General features: G+C 32.9%; 1 protein-coding gene across 1 annotated transcript in view; it reads right to left on the bottom strand.

Moving 5' to 3' along the window:
- Positions 1 to 787: 787 nt before the first annotated feature.
- Positions 788 to 22,368, bottom strand: part of bs (serum response factor blistered) — an 87,693-nt gene continuing 66,112 nt past the window's right edge. The window contains exon 2 of the mRNA XM_089598577.1: positions 788 to 1,315. Within this exon, the coding sequence (XP_089454703.1) occupies positions 788 to 1,315 (528 nt within the window). The remainder of the gene's footprint in view (positions 1,316 to 22,368) is intronic.

Below are 22,368 nucleotides of genomic sequence, written 5' to 3' on the forward strand. Positions count from 1 at the left end.
GGTAAGTGGGTAGCTCCAGTTACTAGGCCAATAGGCTGTCGCGTCGTGGTAACCCGGCAACAAAAAAAAGTAATAAGAAATTAAGATCATGTATATATTTTTATCATCTCATAAGTAAAAATATAAACTCTAAAGTTTTATTCATAGTTTAATCATAACTCTTTTATCTTAACTTTATCTTACCAAAAACTATGTACTAACGAAAATCTTAAAATAAAATTATAACAAACCTATTCATATTTATACGATAGAGTATTACATGTAATATACATTTTCGTATGTATAAAGTTCATATATGTTCTTCAACTGAAATCTTATAATCAGGCTCGTGCAGGCGGTGAGGGAGCAGTGGGGTTCTAAACAAGAAATGTTGTGAGTCAAAATAACTGAAAAAAGCCTGAATTTTTCCTTATTTCATGAAAAGGCATTTGGGGGGTGGTGAGAGCTGAATGAGGCTCTGTGGGGGTGGTTGCGGTGCATTATAGCATTCGTGTGGAACGTCTCACACAAAATACTGTATAATATAAAAACATATATTTGTGTGTACGTAAATACTATAGATTAAAAACTATTTAAATAATTGTTGTTAGTACAATGTTGAGTTAGATATTAATTTTATTATATCACTATTTTTATAAAACATTAAACGTATAAACCTTTAGAAGAATATAACATTTATAATAGAAACAAATATCAAAATATTGCACAATGGTAGTAGAAAAACTCATAAGTACTCTTACATCCTATTTAATTGATATTATAAATTAAAATTTTACAAAAAATGTGTCTACCGTTGATTGTGTGAATGTGAAATATGAGAATGATAAGACAAATGAGGAGGAAGTGGAGAAGTACAAGATTGAACATAGTGGTTTCCAGTAAGCATAGGACTTGGGCTTGAGCACGGGGCTAAATGCGAATTTTGTGATGTCGTAGCCGCGTGTGCTATAAGATGTGAATGTTGAGAGTGCGGTGAAGTAATGTGTTGATTAGTTTGTGCACCACTTGGTGAGAATCCACTGTGTAAACTGTTTCCATGAGACGAATACACTAGTTGTCTAACTTTTTGTTCATCATCTGCTATGTTATAAGTGAGCTCAGTTTCTTCAAAACCAGTTGCAGACATCCGTTGATCTCCAGAAGATCCAGATAAAGGTGGATCAGGGCTATTTAAACATGTTTGAATAAGTGCTTTTCCAGCTTCACTTGTGATCATAGGCTGTAATTTTCGAGTCGCAAACGTATACACATGACCAGTTTCACTAGCGACGAGGAGCATGACTTGTGTACCCGTTAGAGTTGACAACTCGTAGGCCTGCAAAAATGTTAAAATTATTGTGATTAAGTTTAACGGAAACTACAGTATTATAAATTTCCAAGGCAATATAAATTATGTGTTTGTTTACGATAACAATGTTTTTAATGAAAGCAATACTGTAAAACTCTAAAAAAAAAGTATTTCAGTAAATAACAGCAAGAATATATCAACATTTTACTATTTCCGCAAGTTAAAATATTGATAGCTGAAGCTTGGATGGCTATACAACTTCATGACTCCGAAAACACTGAACAACTAAGGACAAAATACACATTGTTAAGCAAAAAATTCTTATCTATGGCTTACATCTATCACTTATTTTTGTATTAAATAGTCTTTATTGTATTAACAAGCGATATCCTTCAATATAATTTTTAATTTGATCCTGCTACATATATCTTTTCTGCGTTACACTACTGTATTTAATTCACAAGATTTGTAGACCTAAAAAAGCGGATGCGTTTATATTTTTATTAAGGATGGACTTAAGGTAATGAGAGAAAATTTATTCTTATTTGAATTTCACATGGTTGAGTTATGACCATATTCCTGCATCTCAACAATTATAAACATTGTGTCTTAGGTATCAGATAAATGATATTTAAAAATACATAATGGTTCGTTCTAAACGAGTATCAACCAAGTATGAAATGTTTTATCAAGCAGTATAAATTTTATCTCATTAATTTATGATCAATGCAGATTACCTACAAGGTTGTATTGTCACCTTCCAGTTTAATTGAGATATGAAGCAGATTAGTAATAGCAAAATTAAAAGGTTATAACTAATTCTAAAAGTATTACCGTAACCATTTGATTCCTTACAGAGTAAACGTAATAGAAAAATATGGATTTAATTAACTCATATCTGGTCGGGACCATTAATTATCCCTTGTGGCATTAGAAAAATTTGTAGGATACACTGTAATGCCTGAGCAATAATGTCAATTGCAGTCCTGGCTAAGAGTGATCAGCAAGTTAAATTTTATTGGGATCACAGGAATAGATAAAACAAGTATGTATAGTAATGCAATAGCAGCTATTTTTTATTTAAGGTGGCTCCAGGGGCCTCAATGTTAAAATTATAAATAACCCAACCGAGGTTAATAAAATTGAATTATATTCTTTGAATTCCCATCTTTCTATTTATATAAAAAAAAATTATGGTTGACGATGAAAATTGTAAGAAATCATGCTTACAAAATAGTAGTTTTAAGACGGGTTAGATAGGAAATGCAAGCTTACGTGATATACAACCTACTGCTGCACTTATATAAATAACCCGTAAGGTGTAAAAAACATACTATCTTGTATATATTATTACGCAGTTTTCGATGACATGAGAAAAGTGTCTTGTTATCGAACAAAATCTTTAAATAATCGGAGACTAAGTATACAGTTGCGAGTGCAAGTCAGCTCTCAGCTGTCTGCATTCTGCAGAGTACATATATATAGGTATAACTACTCTTGAACTTAGGAGCGTACCGTAACAGTTCATCAATTAGGGCACCATAAAACTTTTTTGTTTTTTTTATATTAACTCACTAAAGTAACATATAAAATGTAGAATATGGCTTACAACAGTCTCTACGATAATTTTATACCATATTTTAAAGAAAATAATGATTAATTTTTAGTCTCCCCATTTTGATACGGCACTAGGCGCTGGAGCAACCTTAATGATGCTGTACTACACAAGATACATAATAAGAAGCTTATTTCTTCTGAGATATCACTTTTGGAGGTAGGCGGAGTTGCAACATACAACGTACATAAACGCAAAGTAAAGGTCAAGGTCCATTGAATGAAACTGTTTATTACTACATGCTAGTTATTTCTTTGGAATATTGACTCCTACATTGAAAGAAATTTAGAGAAACTGCTATCATACGTGCAACATTTACCGTTTAAAATAGCAAAAAATATGCTCTTATCTTTTAGAAGAACCGATCTTGCAAAAATAGGACAGCCGCTAGGATCTGCATCGTAATTCACGCACCATTTGTAAGTTGCTAAACTCGGTGTAATGGAAATTTGAATGTAAGGTATACTTTTTATAAATTTATGTTCTAAATAGTACGTATTTGAAAAAATTCTAGTAAGTAGATCACTTTCATTTATTAAATTTATTTTATATGTAGTCATGCTGCTATAATTACAGCTGTTAGGAAAAAAATTTTTAATTGTAAAGTGGCACTTTGTGGCTTTGTATTGATTATTTTATTTGATCATGTAGAAGTAGGAATGCATTACAAATGTTGAAATTATAAAATATTTTTACGTATATTAATACAAAAATTGTTCTACAGATATATGTGAACGTAAAGAATCGTTCGATAAATAAGCAAGTAGGGGACGATAAGCATCTATGCTTTCTTGTCTTTCAGCTGTTTTTCTATCTGTAAAGAGTCTAAAGATCGATCAAAAAACTGCATTTCTATTTGTAGATTCTTCTCGTTTCATTTTTTTAACTGTTCTTCTGACATCCATGATTTTAATACAATGTCTTTATTTTTTCGATATGCTTTTCTTCTTTCATCATTCCCGTGAGCTTCAGTGATTGTGATTTACAATTAAAAATGTTGATTTCTAATTTAAATAAGTCTGGAAAATTTTTCAATTTTTCTGAGTTCATTTTTTTTTTGAAGAAAACAGAATACTATTTCTTATTACGACTTTAAAACTCAGGTAAATGAGTCGAAACAAAGTATTAAACATAAAGTATCTAAATGCATAAATTTTTCTACAAACATTTTAATCTGAAATTAATAAATAAGTAAAAATTTATTCAAAAACAAATACTAATTGAAAAACCATCGATTGAAACTATTATAAAATATTTTACCACAAATGTGTAGGAATAGTTCATAGATATTAAGGGATATAACAGCACAATCGACTTCGAATTCGAATTTCGAGTCATCATCTTCTGTCGGTAACAAACGAAAACAGAAGCAAGAATGTACATTCTCTCACCCGCAGTCATATGGGCTTATCGGTAGTCATTATGTATATTTACCAACAGGGGCTGATGGCGTGAAATTCAAAATGTAAACATGCTGATAGTCTATCAGTTCTGATATAGTTAATAATATTACAATCATTATATTATTTTTACTTACCAACTGACGTTCGACGTCTTATTTGATTATTTCTACCATGTTTAAATATTTTAAAATAATATTAATTCAAACTTTCCGGTTCACAAATAAAGCCAAGGTGTGCGTACCTTACTATCCTTTCAGTATCAATTTCCATAATAAGAAAAAAAAAACTTTTCAATGAGTCATTGTGCCACTGCCTGACTCACTACCAATGAGAATTTATGATGAATTCGAGTTAAAACTTGTATGAAATATACTTAACGTATTTTTTAAACGATAATATTTTAAGTTTCATTTTTCATCGTAACTTTGTATTTTATTTATACTTTTTATATTTATTACATACAAATAAATTTTTAATGACAAGAGATGTGCTTTTACCAAGTATTTTCAAACTCAAGTATTTTTAGGTTCGTACTTTCATTCCTAAAAATTTAATTAAAAAACATCTTGCAAATGCCCTTCTTGTAAAGCCACTGCCTTCTAAGCGAATGAAAAAGAAAAAACGTAAATACATGGCTTACTTTTTTTTAATTTTAGAAGTTACTAGCAACGTAGACACGCATTTTATGTGCTCTTACTACGGACAGAGGCTATGGCGTAGTAGAGTCCACACGTATCCCCTGCCGTTAAATACAACCAACCAACTTATGGAGAGAGTTTATACGCTCATGCGCAAACACACACATGCTGCGGCTTTCTGCTGTATAAATTTGTTTCTATGTACCTATTTCTATAAAGACGCACGCACTTGCTTTTTTTTCTCTCTCTCTTTTTAAAGTTTAAAAAAGTTCGAGAAATCATTTTTGCTTTCTCTATATGGATGCGCACCAGCTGCGAGTACTATTTTTGAAGTGAGAACGCAGTAAACGTTCCAAGGTAAGGACAAAAGTATGAAGTAGAAAAAATTATGCTTTACGAGGTAATTAAAAAATGCAGCAAGCAAAGAAAACTTAAGGATGGATGTAGAAAGCTTCGTAACCAAGGCTACTGAATCAGTAATACAGTTATGCTTTTTACGTTATATGAGAAGTGACTCCCCTATGTTCGAGAGCAAATGCTTTAACGTTCACTAAGACTACTGTAATAAAATGGCAGGGCAGGATTATACTGACTGTTAATAATGTTTTAGTTAGTCGAATTTTGGCGATGGTAAATTGTCGCAAAAGTTGGTTATTTTTACATTTTTAGGAAATTATCACTCAAGCAGTGAAATTCCTATTTAGAAATTATTTTGGCAAAAGAAGAGAGAAGTGCCGACGAAGGAAAAAACGCTGTTGTTCATCACAAAATAACAATGATGAAATTAAATTAGTTTTTTTAGACTTAATTTTATGCTACTAGAGCACTAAAAAAAAAAAAAAATCTTTTTAGTGATTTAGCATTCCAAAAGTTATTTGTCACAAAAAGAGCTATTTCATAAATAAGAACAAAAGTATAAAATATCATTTCTTAATACTACTCGTATTATTCCATCATACGTCAAGTTAATAGGCTACAGCAGTTCTACGCCCCCCCCCCCTAGATTAAAACCCAAGATAGTGGTAAGGAAAGTGTCATATTACGGCAGCATGTGCTTTTGAACGATGGTATATGAAGGGTAGTGTGGGGAAAGAGCCATAATGTGTCAAAATCTAGGGGGCTTATGCACTTGAACGTCAATAAATCTAGTCGGTATAGATGTACGTATTTTTGTTTTTATGTGTTACCGGAAAAACATGAAACCCAAGAACAACCCAAATCGCCTAAAATTATAGGCAAAACGAGAAATGCCTACGACTAGCTTCACCCGGTTACTTTCAGGCAAAATAGAAAAAAGTCAAAAATGTTTATTTTGTTGACAAATCTGCAAAGTTAATTTCGTAATAGTAATTGTTGTATGTTTGTATATTTGTTTCTTGAAAGAAAAATTGCTTTAGTTAAAAGTATACATCTCTTCTTTGTTACTGTTTGACATGTAAGAGTGGCACCTGAAATTACACGACATATTTTTTTTTTTTTACACAAGCATCTATTTGTGGAATACGTTTACCTTTAGTTCCAACAAAAATATCGTTGAATAATAGTATTTGAATTTTTTGATTCTGCTGTTCGAAAAAATAACTGTACGTCTAGTAGAATGCTAGCTTCATGTAAAAGTCTTTGCTCGCAAACGTCTTACTCGAATCTAAAATCATGCGTAACATTTATTATAATCTTATGAGAAAATAATACAGATATAATAAAATGATTTAATAATATTCTTACCAGCAAATAACTAAAAAATTTTGCCATCAATTTTTAATAATCACTTTTTACCTTTTTCACATCAGAAATTGGTATTCATGTATTACCACTTCAGTTTGCTAGTGCATGTATATTGTTAGGATTTACTTTCATTTCCTTTGCTTGTTTTTTAAAACTCTCAGCCGCTTCTTTTCTACAGAAAGTTATGTTTTCATGATTTTTTTCTATATCCAGCTGATGCTATGTATTTATTCACTAATCTGACTAGGTACGATATTCTCATAAATATGTTCATACTGTAGTTAAGTAAATGTTTTATGACAATGTCCTTTTGAAATTTTAAATTGAATTTCATCTTTCCAAGTTTAAATACCGTTATCACACATTTTTGCACACACAATAAAAAAAGCAGTATCTCACAAACGTAACGGGCGGTTTGCCAGCAGTGAATAAGCTGTACGTCTATTTACATAATCTGACTATAGTAAAATAGTAGAAAAACGCTATGATACTAATGATGAACCAAATTTTCCTTTAATTCTGCTTTATAAACAACGTAAGCACGTGCTTCGAGACTTTCGTTTATTTGCCAATAAAGGAACATTGATTTTTGATTTTGCCTAAGACAAATCAGGCAAAACTCAAATTGTCTACGACGGTGGTAGGCATCTCTCTTTTTGCCGGCAATTCAAGTTTTGCCTAGGCAATTCGGGTCTTGCCGGTAACATATATATCCTTAGGTACACTGAGAAAAAAAAATTTCAATTTTATGGTGATTTTCCTACGAAAATTACTGTGCTGACGACCGTAATCGTGTGATAAACCAAAATTATGCGACTTTTTTACCTAACTTAGTAACTTTTTTACCGTGATGCATTGTAAAACCGTCGGGTGTCTAACAAAATTTCCCCCATCGCTCACATATTTAAACATATGATTTCAGTGCGGCATCAAATGTTCAACTCATCTGTACTCGGAGATAAAATCATGAAATGATTTTTTTTAATTGCACACGTTTCCGATTTCTTACATGTAATAAAAGTATTAATCCGATAACCTAAAACATCATTCATGCAAAAATAATTCCAATCTAAAAACATGCCACTCGCATATTCAGTCAAAGAAAGTCTGTTATGAATTTTCGAAATTTACATTTTTTTTCGTACAAGATTGCTTAATCAGGTCTCGAGAACACGTGTATGAATTTTAAGGTTATAATATTAAATCAAAAATATTTGGAGAGTTATTTTGCTTAAAATGGAAGCAATGGTGCCAGTGTGTTTTACGAAGTAACTTCCTAAATATTTTTTATTTAATATTACGACCTGAAAACTCATACACGTGCTCTTGAGACCTAATTAAACAATGTTGTAAAAACAAAATGATAAATACGAAAATTCATAACAGAATTTCTTGGATAGAATGTGCGTGTAGCATATTTTTTGGTTGGAATTATTTTTGCATGGAAGGTAATGTTTTGGATTATTGGATCAATACTCTTCTTATATAGGCACAATGAGAATAGGGCAATTTTTTAATAATCGTTTCATGATTTTATCTCCGAGTATGAACGAGTTAAATGTATGATACCACACTGCAATAATCTATCTATGTATGTAATCGATGGGAACAAGTTTTGTTGGGTGCTTGACGATTTTTACTGTGCATCACGGTAACAATTGACTAAGTTACATACGAAAGTCCCGTGATCTTGCTTCGTCCCACGATTACTATCAGCACGGTAATAATTGTAGGGAAAATCACGATAAAATATATGGTTTTTCTCTTTCAGTGTAGTGATGTATAAGACCGTGTCTTCTTTGACTCTATGTATTCTCGACGATCTCTGATGCTACAGCAGTTAGCACTATTGATTGTACAGCAATATTGATTCCTATTTCTATACCCATCCATCACTTTCCCCCCTTTCTAATTCTCATACTTTACGGATAATTTTTCATTTAAATGTACTTAATTGTGAGGTCCAAAATCAGCTTTCAAGCAATATAAGTTTAAGCTTTACGTGTAAAGAGGTAGATTCTTAATGCAGTTGCTCAAGTATACAGGTACACTATTATGTACGAGCTTATGTGCTCACATAGGTACTTATACGTGCTAATGTGTGCATTTATGTGTATATGCACGCATGTATGCGCAAGCATGCTAGCACACACACAAACGCTTACGAGCACACTTTCATATACTACAAATATCGTGGAAAAAAAAATTTGCGTATGAACTTTATGGTTAAAATAATCATGGACTTCATTTTTTTTTTCAACAGGTCGTGCGAAGAAAACTTGATTTCGAGTCATCTGTTGTGGCTCTTAAGACCTTGATTTATATAAGTGACTTACAGCTCGTACGAGTGCTCTTATACATTGTGATCTTTGAAGAGCCATAATGGATGGCTCTAAATCTCGTTTTCCTCGTACGTTGGATTGAAAAGTTGTGTATATTAACATGCGAGAGATTACGTGACTGATACACGCCTGTATTGACACACTCACTGGTGCTTGTATACGAACTAAGATGCGTGCGTCAATCACGTTCTCCCCCTGTTAGTATTGTAATGTACTTTTTAAATGTTAGAGCCCTTAATAGCTAAGTTGGTAAACAATTATAGTGGTATTAAGTGATTAGTTTCTTATTAAACTGCTAAGGACTTCTTCAAATTTTAAAAATTTTTTATTGTTACTTTATTTGTGTATATGTTACGTGTAAAGTCAGAAATTAGTCAGAAATGATGTACTTCGAGAAATGCACAGAGATTTTTGTGCAAAGTGCGAAAATGAGTAAACTGGCTTACACTAAGTTAAAACTACCAAACTTTGCCCAAATGGATATCGTACAAACTACGGTTCGAGTGATGTGGTTGTTCAAAGTGTGTGGATTAATTCAGAATTAACACAAATATGAGTATATTGTTATTATTGATGTACAAATGCATTTGAAGTAAGACTTTTAAAAGCTATACGACTGTATTATTATAAATGTATTATTATTTTAATCATATGAATGATTTATTATATAGAGCCTACTGTATATTCAAAAGATTTATTCTCATGAAAACAAAGTTGAATAGCTCTGAACAGTGTTTGTTACAAAAGAATCAAATCATAAATTTTTAAGGCAAAAACATGATTTTTTTTAACAAAGATTTCTGTTTTAATTTTTTTTTAAAGTGAGTTTAGGCCAGTCTTTGAAAAAGTATGTTTTTAATGGGCTTTTGACCATCAAATCTTTTGTTTGTGCATGTAGGCTCAGATACCTGCACGAAGATTCAAATAGATTTCGGGGCCGTTTGGCGAGTAATTTAGGGAAAGAAATTAATTAATAAATATAGTATTCTTTATATTCTAAACATGTTTTTGTTTGTAGCGTTCATTTGTTTATTTAAATAAAAGTATTTGATTGTGTAAAAACAGCAAACAAAATTGGCATGGTAACGAGTTTAATTATAAAAAAAGACATGTTACAGACTTTCGTCAATCACTTGACAACCACTTATTGAAAATGTAAACCTTCGTTTTATTGTTCAAGCTAATTAATAAATTGAGCTTAAGATATTCCATTTACTTTTATATTTTTTCATTTCATTATAACAGTTTTAGTTCTAATAGATGTATATATTAATAATACAAATTCACTCGTATTTGTGTCTATTTTTTACTAACCCACACCTTTTAAATAGCCACATCCGTTCATTTCGCACTTTCCACAAAAATTTTTGTGCATTTCCCGAAGTACATAATTTCGGACTTTACACGGTAAAATCTATATAGTTCTACAAGCGAGCTAAAGGATCAGTCGTTGTTACCGAGATTTAAATTTAAAAAAAAAAAAAACTTTGTTCTAAATATTTATAGATCAATTGAAAAAAATTTAGTTTTAAATACTTATTGATAACCCCTTCCTTTTAAAGTATACAGTAAAGTATACTGTAAAAAGACAATAGTTTATTATTTTTTGTAAAATCAATTATATTTGGACCAATATTTTATTTTACGTACTCTATTAACGACGAGCCTAAATTCTTCAAATACGTTATAAAATGCATCTTTGTCTTGTCTTCAGATTTTTAATAGTAAGACTTTAACGAACCTTTTTTTTAGTGAGCACGCTTTATGCAGTGCACTATGTAGAGGTTTGTTTTAAAAATGCATTTGTGCATACATGAGATAAACGAGGTAAGAGATTCATTAATAGAGTTCTAATATTAAACTGATGAATTTGGACCTATTACCACCATGCACATACATTTTCTTAAGGTTTTCAGTAAAAGTAACGCAACAATAATTTAAATTTTTCTATAATATACACTCATACCACTCAAATTCACACGCTTATTTTCTTTTCATATCCTAGGATGAATCATTGAAGGTGCAATGTGATCTAAATATTGAATAACCAACAATATTTCCTTTTATTGATACTACTCCAAATTTAAGTGAAAATACTACTTCTTCAGACAGTACCCAATTAAAAGTGTATTGCCTGTAGTCTCCAGCACAGGGTGTTTACTGCTGCTCGATCCTGACTGCCAAACTACTCATCAGTGACACCAACTTCAGCGTTGGTATCGGATTCCAGTAAAAGCACTGCCTCACTACGCCTAGAGTCTCCAATCCAGGGTTCTACTCTCCGTGCATTAATCTCCACGGCCAATTCGACCTGGGAGATAATTCTCGCCCCCCCCCCGACTCCCTTTCGTTGTTCTAAGCCGCCCACCCCAATAGGCCGCTTTTAACAAAGCATAGTCTCAGTATGCCATCATCGGGAATTTTGAAGGGTCTTTTAACTATATAGAAGGCAATGATTAAGTTGATTACGTTCAGCTTTACTGTTCCAATGAATAAAGTTGTTTTACCTCCAATTCTGTGCAGTTTTATCGTCTTGTATCTTTCAATAGAGAAGTTTATAGGGATGCTTCCACCCCTCATGAGGTTTTCATAGAATTCTGAGTCTATTATCAAACTGATAAGACTAGGGCCTGAGTGAAAGATTAGGTATGGCACAAACCCTTTCTGGAGTTTTAACTCAAGAGCATTAATTCGTGCAGGGTTGGGGTGCGATCCGTCGAGTGCGCTGGGGTTTTAGAGGCGCTCAGGGCATCTCAGGCTCATAATTCGAGCACCAAAAGTGTTTCCCTGGTTGGCTCACTCCTTATACTAACGTTTTCTGCACTCCTGTACAATGTGTATTCTTTGTTTCTGCAGTAGGTGCATGTGGTGCATTTCTCGGCAAGGTGCCCTCGATTGCCACAAGCAGCGCAACCCAGGTAGATATTTATTTGTGACTGCTGCTATCCTTAGTTGTTGGTTAAATTATTCCTTTTTCCGGGCAGTAACCTGCAGTAAGGCTCCTCTTGGAATTGTAGCAAAACGATGGTACCCTAGTGCTATGGAGGGCCGTGTGGCCCATGATGGAACATAGTTGACAAAGTACCGGTGGTATTTCACTGGAGGCATTTTCGTGACTTGATGATGTTGCTCCTTAGAACCGTCGGGAGTGTTGGGTTTAATGCTTGTTGGAGGTACCGTATTCAGGTTAATTCTGTCTGCCATACGGCCTGCCTCCTTGCACAATTGACAAACTGTGCTGAGCTTGCAATTTATATCCACTTATTCATTAGAATTATAAAGGCTACAGTAGGAGACGTGGTGCCTTTTCTCAAGTTGAGTGACACTTTGATCATCCTGGGCATGTAAGGCACATCTTTTCTGTAGGGCATTTTCTACTTTTATGGCTCTTTTTATGAAGTTATTTAATCTTTCTTTATTTACCGCACTTAATTTAATTTCTATTTCTAATTAGAGCCCGTATCTAAAATATTCTCCAACACTTTACTCAAGAGATATGATATACAGAGCGGGAACGACTGCGTCGCCGTTGTCCTTTAGTCCCTTTCCAATATCTGGTGCTGAAGGTCGTTGATGCGGTTCGCGTATATCACTACAGTTTCACCAGGCCTTTGGAATTCGTTCCCCATTTCACCCAAGAGTTGATGGATTATCTTGGTGGGGGCACAGATTATTGTGACGTGGATTTTTAGTTCCTCGATGGTATCGAAGGTAAGCCTTTGAATTGCTGCTCGTTCTTATCCATTTAATTTACTACGGGCGAGTTTGGTTAAATTTTGGTCATTTGCTTCACTTACTATATCTTTGGCTTCATCGTATTTCTTCTAAGAACATATTGAGAGGTATGTTGCTTCCACTGAATTCCAGGACTACTCTAAGGGCACCTTTTAGTGTAACTGCTTGCGCCATACTTTCTTGCTGCAAGGGCGAGTTCCTATCGGCTCCAGTGTCGTCGTCCGATTCTGAGTCAGAGAATTCCTAATTTCCTTTGCAGGGGATAGAGTTTTTAAGAAGTTCTTTTTCAGAGCCATGCTCGGCCAATGGGTTTAAAGTGAGCTTATCTTTTTCTGGGTCGATATAGTTGTCGTCTGTCGTACCCGTAGGCTGTGGCTTGATTTCGAATAAAGAATGTAATGATCCAATAGTTATACTTGTAGCGGTAGAAACATCAGAATTCGCTGATCCCCGTAGGTTTATGACCGGTGTTCTATTAAGAACGGCTCTTGCAAATGGATTATTTTATTTCTTACTTGGCATGGAAATGCCTGCTTGGTCCACGTACTGGTCAACCTGGCATTTTAGCTCTTCGTTACCGTTAGTTCGCTGGCAAGTAACGCGTTGATTTCTCATGGAAGGAAAGAGTTTTATTGACTGTCCTAATCCATCCACGGCTGATTCAGGGCCGCTATTCTGTCGTCACATATTTTATGATTCACCAATTCATCCACTTGGAACACGTAGCAGTCAGCGAGTTACTTTTCGTACTCCCATCTATATGCTGAGAAAGGGTTCCTTCAACTAGAGCGTACGCGGCTGCTCTCACTCTTTGAGGAAAAGTTGTGGTAACTGCTTCAAATTTAATGGGTTCTGCGCATTCACAGGGTGTCTCTATATACTTCAAGGTTGGAACTTTGTGACCGATCGATTGGACTTATTTCCTTATTATTCTGTGTCAAAAAATGTACTCTCTTTTCCAAGTATTTTCAAAGCTTGAGTTAGTCTGACGGTTGATGATTTAAGGCTACGGCAGCTCAGGAATTATACAAATTTTTTTAAAAATAGAGGGCTTTAAAGTTTGATTTGAAAGGTATGATTTAGCTCTTATTGGTGAATTTTTTTTTTGGTGTACAGAGTTGGGTGCAGGAACAGGAAGGATGAGAACTGGCTTTTAATTGTCTCTTTCCAGACGAGATTGTGATTTTCGGAAAAGTTTGGCAGTTTTCTTCTTCTCTTCTTTTTTCTTTCTGCTTTTGTCTTTCCTGTGATGTAGTGGCAAAACACGTTTGCGATTGACCCTATTGAAGGATGGAATTAGCTTTTTTAATAATTAAATTGCTATTAGTGCGAAAAAAATTATGGCAGTAGTTATTCACTTTCTAAGCAAATTGATATAGTCTTAGACTCCAAATTGTGTCAGCTAATGGCCCGAAAAAAATTGTAAATGTGGTCAAAAATGGTTTTCCGCATTTAGACAAAAACTGGAGAGTCGGACAAAAAGTTGTATCATTATAGAAGATGCGTAATTTCACTACGAAGAAAATGAGCTCAGGGGAATAAAATTAGCCCAGCCATTTTTTCGCAATTTGCCAAAAAGTGTTCTTTTCGATCGTGTTTTAAAAATCTATACCTCACATTCATTTAAATATTTAGACTTGAAAATTAAATGCAAGGTAGATCATGTGACCCTCACCATCCACACTTAATTTCAAGAAAATCAGTTGTAAACTTTTTGCAAATCGCTGCAAAAAGGAAAAAATTGTCCCTCCATAAAAAAGTTGGAAGTGGCTGGTTTATCAACATATTCCTATTTTTCAAACGGCATTGTACTTGTCGATAGTTATTTTACAACCTGCCAAAACGTCGTTCCGTTTGACATTCCGGAAGTACGCGAAAACTCAATGTCAAAAAGCAGCTATTTTCCGTGGATGCAGCGGCGTGATGAGCCGCCAACGTAGGCCACGCCCACTCTCTCCATCATGCCTCCAGGATTTCCGAGCGACCGCGTTCAAAATGAAAACACGCATCAAAAATAACGATATCTCGGGAACCACGTAAGATAAATTGATGTTTTTTTTAAAGTTATACTTCTATAGGCGCGTTATGCGTGGGGGTAAATCAACGATTTCAGATTTTGACCTTGAGAAAAAGTGTGACGAAAGTAGATTTTGCTTAATTCTACGCCTTCACCTCGCCCCCCCCCACAGAAATTTTTATTTAATGTGCATTAACTTATTTGGTTTAGTTTTTGAATTAAATAAATAAAAATTTTACTTCATAATTTAATTGTTTCTTAAAAACTTGTCAATTAGTATATTTTAGTAGAGCACCCTTCCAATTTATTAATGAATATTTATTCATACTTATTTCATTTGTTACTTTTACAATAAATAAATAATTTCTTATACAGTTTTTTCATATTTTTTCAAAATTTTCAAAAATTACAATATATTTTTTGTACTGTACAAATACAATCATTAACTTCTATTGTATTTTATTTTTCCACAGTTTTTTTATGTGTGATTGAAGTGATTTTTTGATTTAAGGACGTTCTCCACATAGTTTGTGGGACAAAGTTAAGAGAAATGACAGGAACGCTGATGTGTACAGTAAAGCTAACAATTCTTTTTCTTACGTGGATGTACTTATACAAATGCTTTCACGCACACCTTATTCCCTCTTTCTAAATTCATTCAAAATTTAACTTGTGGGTCTATTTGGAAATTCGATAGGTTTTTCTAAAAGGAATCTTTTGTACCTAAAAAATTAGGAGATTCCAACAAATCATATAAATGCCATTTGATGTAATTTTTTTATATGGTTACATATTTAATATTTATTTTTTCAAATGTATCATGTATAAAATAATAGTACAGTCAAATGAGCTGCTATATTTGTGGGTATTTTTTATGCTATTTCAAACTACGTTTGACGTTTAAACAATATCTGTCAAAAAAACCTATGTGTGATGAACGTCCTGAAGGGACATTTACTGGCATGTAATACTATATAACTATTGAAGAAAACTACATACTACAGGATAGTTTTTCTGAATGTTCTATATACAATTATATTTTGGGTATTAAATATGGACAAGAAATAAGTGTTAGATCGTACGTGATAAATGTGTGAGTGACGTTACAAATGTAATCAGCGAAGGCAGTAGAATTTTCTAAAATCACCGAAAGATTCGATGAAAGTGCACAGTCTTGGACTGGCCAGCCTATACATTTTTTTTATTGTATTGTGCCGTAATATAATGTTTATAATCGTTAACTCATCAAATATTAAATAAAGTCACACCTAATCAACGTAGGTATACTCATTTCCATGATAAATGCACCACCTTGGTACACAATATTGTTCCATAGAAGGTATTTTATACTCAAAATTATACTGTTTCTCAAGCTATTTTATAAAAGTATAACATTAAACTTGGGTACTCAGGCACTCACTATCCACTTGTTTTTAATATGGGGTAGCTTTTGATAATATTAATATTGCACATATTAAAAAATTTATTTAAATAACTTCAGGATCTGTACAATGAACGTTAATAATTCGTTATAACTTCCCAAACAGAAAAGGTCTTTCGGCTCCCAAACAGAATCATTCAGCCTGAATGCGAAATATCGCGACGGCCCAATGGAGGCTTGTAACCACGGTGCGCTTTCAGTCCACAGGTGGCAGTCAAAGAGTTCGGCAGCCGAAGAGTTCGCTGAAGCTGGCCCTCTATCTGCCTGCTGTTGGCTGCCGTGAATATATAACGCATATATACGTAAGCTAGTAGCACAAGGCATGTGTTTCAATTTTCACTTAGAATAGAAACAGGAAAATTAAAAATTTTTTAAAGTAGGCCTAAATGCTTACAGTTTCTAAAATGTTTATTTGAGCACTTTTGTCATACTCGTTTTGCGAGCCCTAAAAACTGTTTTTTTTAAACTTTATCAACTTCTAATATATTTGTTGGCAAAGTAGTTCGACGTCCAATTGCTTTTAAAAGGACGGGTGAGCTTCTTGAGTAAACTCTTTCTTGACTAAAGTTTCCAGCAAATGTGACTGCCTGGATACTTTAGGGTGATCTTCTCTGGTCTGATGTTGAAGCTTCACACTAATCGGAAGAAAAATTACAAAGTCAGGAGCTTTGGAGCTAGTTGTAGAGATCTTTTACAACGTCTCCTGGTACAACGTCGAAAACGTTGGCGTCTCAAGCACCTTCTATTTTTTGCAGACTCAATTGTTTTGGTGATCTAAAGTGGGAAGGTTGGTTCGTGATGCTTTCCCGCTGGAGACTGTTCTGTTGGGTCAGGTTTTTTTTCCTTTATAACTGTTAGGTTTACCCAGCACAGACGTTGGAAAAAAGATCGGCGATTTCTGGTTGAATGCTTAGAGTCAAGAGGGTAATATAGAGTTGTCAGTCACCGGAGTTCCAAGCCTTGCGACGAACAACTCCACTCGTGACGTCTGCCAGTGAATGACTGACTTGGTTTAATAGTGGCCGTCATTAGTTAACATAGTCTTTTAGTCGACAAATCGTTTCCGGAAATGGTAGTAAAAATTTATTCGTTAGCAAGGTAGCTTCAATTTAGATGGCCCTTGAAAGAACCAATAAGATTGATGGTTGAGTAGGGAACGATACTTATAATGGCTCTGAAAAGGGCCAGTGGTGAAACTTCCAGCTATCCTTATTATTATTTTTGATGATGAAGAGCTGGCTGCAGGTAGCTTGACTCTCACCCTTAAAGTCTCTGTGTATGGAGATCGTGATGGATCTCGATGCAGTCTGATGCACTGCCCGTAGACGACTGCAGAATTTTTTGAGACGCTCTAGCCTATTATAACCACACTAATTTAATTTTTTTGTAGGTAGCTTAGATTTTATGTTAACGCCACCTAGCGGATTCTACTGAATCAACGTGAAAAGCTGGCGTATTTTTGCAAAACATTGAGCTTATTTATTGCTATTGTTATTAACTTTTTCAAGATAAAAACTATATCAAAGCCATCTAAGAAGTGTCAAGAATCGGTATGCAAAATTTTAGCAATATCTATTGATTAGTTTTCGCAGTTAGCGATTACAATGGTTTTAGCAGCTTTGCTTTATATATTAGTAAAATTAGAGTAAAAATCGGGTGTTTGTGAAGAATTGTTAAAGTCTTATTGACTCCATTGTGGATTGCATGATCCATATTCAAATATATCTTATGTTCTCCAGCCATAAATTCTAAAATCTCTTCATTCACAAAATGTAAATTTATTATAAGACGTTAAAAAAACATAGCTATCTGGAGAAATATGAATATCTTCGTAAGCTTTTGACCATGTTCAATTTCTTATATATTTTTCTAAAGTTTTTAATGATTTTATTTGACCTTTACAGATTTTTATTATTAAAAATAAGAAATAGTTTATTCATCGAATGAATATGCGTTAGAAATTTGAAAATTTCGGAAATCAACCAAAGGCTTGAGAATATTATTAGTTTTTAAAATAATTATTTGCTATTAAATTATTTTTATTCAAATTTGTAAGAACTAGAAAGCTTTCACAAAAATCTCTACTTATTATTGTTAATTTACTATGAGAATCTTCATCATTATTCTATGAACTTCTTATGGTTTAATGAATGATTTCTAAGGATTTTTGGGGATTATTGATGGCTCATCTTAAATAATATCATGAATTTCACGAATCTTTTTTTTGTTTAATTTTTATGCTATGAAGATACTTTTGATTTTACTTAAATATCTACAGTTTATCTAGAAGTTAGGTAGGTTGTCATTCCTTGACGAAGTTAAATTGAAGCAATACCTACTCATGCCATGAATACAGTTTTATTTTAATAAAAAATGATAATAAACTAAAAATTCATATAAAAAGGTTTTTCTAGATCCAATCTGAGTTTCAATAAAGAGCAATATTTTTGAAACTTGGAATTTCTTAAGAAATGCATTTTTAACCTTGAATTAACTAAAAAATTAATCAATGAAACTTTTTATGAAACATTTAACTTTATGAATATTTTTTATAAAATTTTTTTTAGAATTTTTTAGCTTTAGGTCACTCAAAATCATTAAATATCGTACCTTTAATTAAAAAATTTTATTTAAGTTTACGAGAGCTTCATTTTTACCATTATCACTAAGCTTATGTTTCAAGTGATTTTTTCTTCGAAGTTTTTGCATAGCTAAAACCAAGCAAACAATTTTCTTATAAGAAATTGTAACTTGATAGTAAAAGATTCTTTGAATATTTTTTTATTGAAAGTCTTGGTAAAATATTCGAAAAAAATTACTAACTTGCCTCAATTTCATAGATTTGTCAACAAATCCTAATATTTTATCCTTCTCATAGCTTGTTTGAGCTTCTCTGTTTTAAGTAGTTAGAGAATAACACTGTTGAATAATCCAGTAAATCAGCATGCAAGACCTGTGATGGCAGCTGTTCTGGATGATTGTTAGTTTCCTTTTTTACGCTATACAGCGACGGATAACGTAAGGAATGGACGAGTTGAAAGAGACAGTCTTAAAAATGTATAACTATCTATCTAGCTACAATACGTTCTACCTCACACTATTCTTGATTAGGGGGATTACTATAAAGAAACTCGATCATCCCTTCATGCACATACCAGTAGCAGACTTAGTTCAAGGGGTACACTCTTTTGCGTGTAATCGGCAATAGTCTCAGTGAATCTGGTCTTTATTCTTTTTCATTTTAAATAAATGTATTCGCTCAGTAACAACTTTTTACCAACAGTTTTTCCCCCCAAGTTTACAAAAAAAAAGTTTTCAAACGCAAATTTCGTACCAGCAGTGGGGTGTTTTGATTTTTATTGCATTTGAGTTTCGTTGTATAAGGCAATAGCAACAGCTTTTGTAAATGTATGTGAGGAAAGTTTAATTCTGTAAATGATCAAGAATTTGACTATCATAAAATTTAGCATCATTTTAGTGGAGGGTCATTTTGAAAAAAGTTTATCTATAAAAAAAGTAGTTGGGAATATTAACATTTAAGAAAACATGTAAAAGATCCAACTATTATTGGAGGAAAAAGTAAGATAGGAGATCCAATTGTAAATAATTACTTTGAACTTTTTAAAAAAGGCTGTTAGTTATAAGGGTGTCATGCTTTAATATCATGGCTGGTGTTTTTCGAGGATGCCCTGACTTTTAACCACGGGGTTAATTAGAAAATTGAATAATGGTTAAACATTCAGATACACCATGTTAAGATACAGTACACAGAATCAAAAAGTCAGTGCGAACGAAATTCGTAATCGGCATTGCTACTATTGCTTTCCCACAAACTAGAAACACTTAAAGCAGATGGGGAAATCAGGGTAGATGGCGAAATGTATAAAAAATCTTTTCAAAGCAAACGACTTTACTAAAATATTGAAATATGTTAAAGTACAAGATTATTCTAAAAAATTGTTGAAACGAAGCTCCTTGTCGTGCGTAGCACGCTTTGAGCGGATAAGAGCGAGACCAGAACAGTTTTTTTACATATCGGCGCATACAGCTCTTCCATGCATGGAAACTGTCAATGGCTCTCTTATTTTCAGTTTTCTTAGGTTATACTCGGCTAGTAGTTACTCCGCGAATCACGCGCCGTCTGGACAGTACTAACAGCACTAGCTGTAAGTATAGATATAGTTTGACTCAACGGTAAGTAGTCTGAGTACTCTCTCCCCACACTGCACATTATTGCACTGACAGGAAAGTGGCAGTTTATCTGGCAATGCTCAAATCTTCATCAAATTTCACGCATTCGTACATAATATACGTATATTTGTATTTACCACGCTATTTAATAATATACATTATAATGACTGTATAATAAACGTCCATCAAAAAGGGAAACAGACTTCTGTTATATGAAAGCTTTCAGAACATATGATTGGTGATTTGAAAGCTAGTAAGGAATTAAACTACACACTTTGTAACTAGATGTTAGATGCTTGTATTTTTAATAATATTAGAATATCAGAGCTTTTGCACCTAATATATTTTCATCAGTGGACTGATACAGTGAATCATAGACGTAGACTAAGGTCGTTATAAAAACTAAAACATAATAATTTCCTTCAAATACAATTTGAAATTAATTAAATACTATTTGTAATAGACCTTAATAATAATTGTATTGATGTTCCAACCGTCTCACGTGACAATCTTATGCTAAGAACTGATTTGAAATCTGAACTGAGATTTCGTAAAAAGTATCCTTACTTGAATACTGTGAAATTAATTATTAACTTTTTTTAAGTTATGCTACCCCATAGGCCAGATCCTATTTGGATGGTACATCGAAAAAACACATTTGTGAGAGTGTTTTCTGCCAATTTTTAAAAATAAAATAAATTTCTTAAGCACTCTTAGGTAAGATACTTAGGTAAGATCTCATCTGTTATTTAATTTGAGAAAGCACTTGAGATGTCACCTGAAAAATTAAAAAATTGATCTTATCTTCAAAGAATAGGTATTAAACGGATTAACTGTGAATACTGTAAAATTATATTAAATTTCTCTTTAGCAAAAATACTTTTTCAAAAATCTCAGCTGAAATTCCAGATAAGTTTTTGGCACAAAATAGTTACCTGAGATCTTAAGTAAGATTTCACGTGATTGTCGTAGATAGGATACAGCTAAGCGAATATAGCAAAATAATTAAGCGACAAAGTGACGACTACAACGGGACTTTCTCAGCTTTTTGACATACTTTAACTACTTAAGGATACCTGCATAATACAATTTAACTGACATAATTCAACCTTATATGAGTTAACACTAGTTAAAGATTAAGAGGATTACTTACAGAGAAAGGGAGGTTCTGACAGATATTTATAAAAAAAGAAAAAAAATTTTTTTCTTTTAATATTTTCTATAACAAATGAAAATTTGAGAGAGGCCAGCAGCACAGTTTTTTTCACACAACCATTTAAAAACTATATTATGATACTGGAAATTATAAATAACATGGCATATTACAAATTGGACAGGTCTAACCACTCAGATAGAAAGATATATTAATTTAAAATTGTTGTGCAAGAATGACACAAGTGTTGTACTTGTCCAGAAAAATATTATACGTTAATTTGATTTTGAAGTATTAATTTTTTTTTTTCCGGACATCATGATTTTTCAAAATACCATGTGAGTTTTTGACACGATGCATAAGGGACATTGATATTTTTTTTTAATATTAAATGGAAACTTTTGTTTTAAGTTAACTGTACAGCTATAACCACTTTTATCATAATTTCTTACTTTTACTTATTATAATTACTATAAACTATACGCCAAGCTCTGAAAAAACGTTGTACATAAATTGGATTTTGAAGCATTGAATTTATTTATTTTTTTCGAACTTTATGGTCTTTAGAATATAATGTGAGTTTTCTTACATGATGTATTAGGGACAGTAATATGGATTTTTTTTTTTTTTTTTTTTTTATCAAACCAAAACTATTGTTAAGAGTTGGATGTGTGGCTATAACCACCTTTAGTATAATTGCTTACTTTGACTCATCATAATTGCTTTGGACTATAAGCAAAGCTCCAGAAGTTATTAACAGTAGTGTACAATATACATCGTTACCGTAATATAATACTATCCCACTTATTGCCAAAATTTT

This window comes from Copidosoma floridanum, unplaced genomic scaffold (assembly GCF_036245765.1).
Source record: "Copidosoma floridanum isolate Cflo_tuat_1 unplaced genomic scaffold, Cflo_Japanese_pri ptg000006l, whole genome shotgun sequence".
In the NCBI taxonomy this organism is placed as follows: Eukaryota; Metazoa; Arthropoda; class Insecta; order Hymenoptera; family Encyrtidae; genus Copidosoma; species Copidosoma floridanum.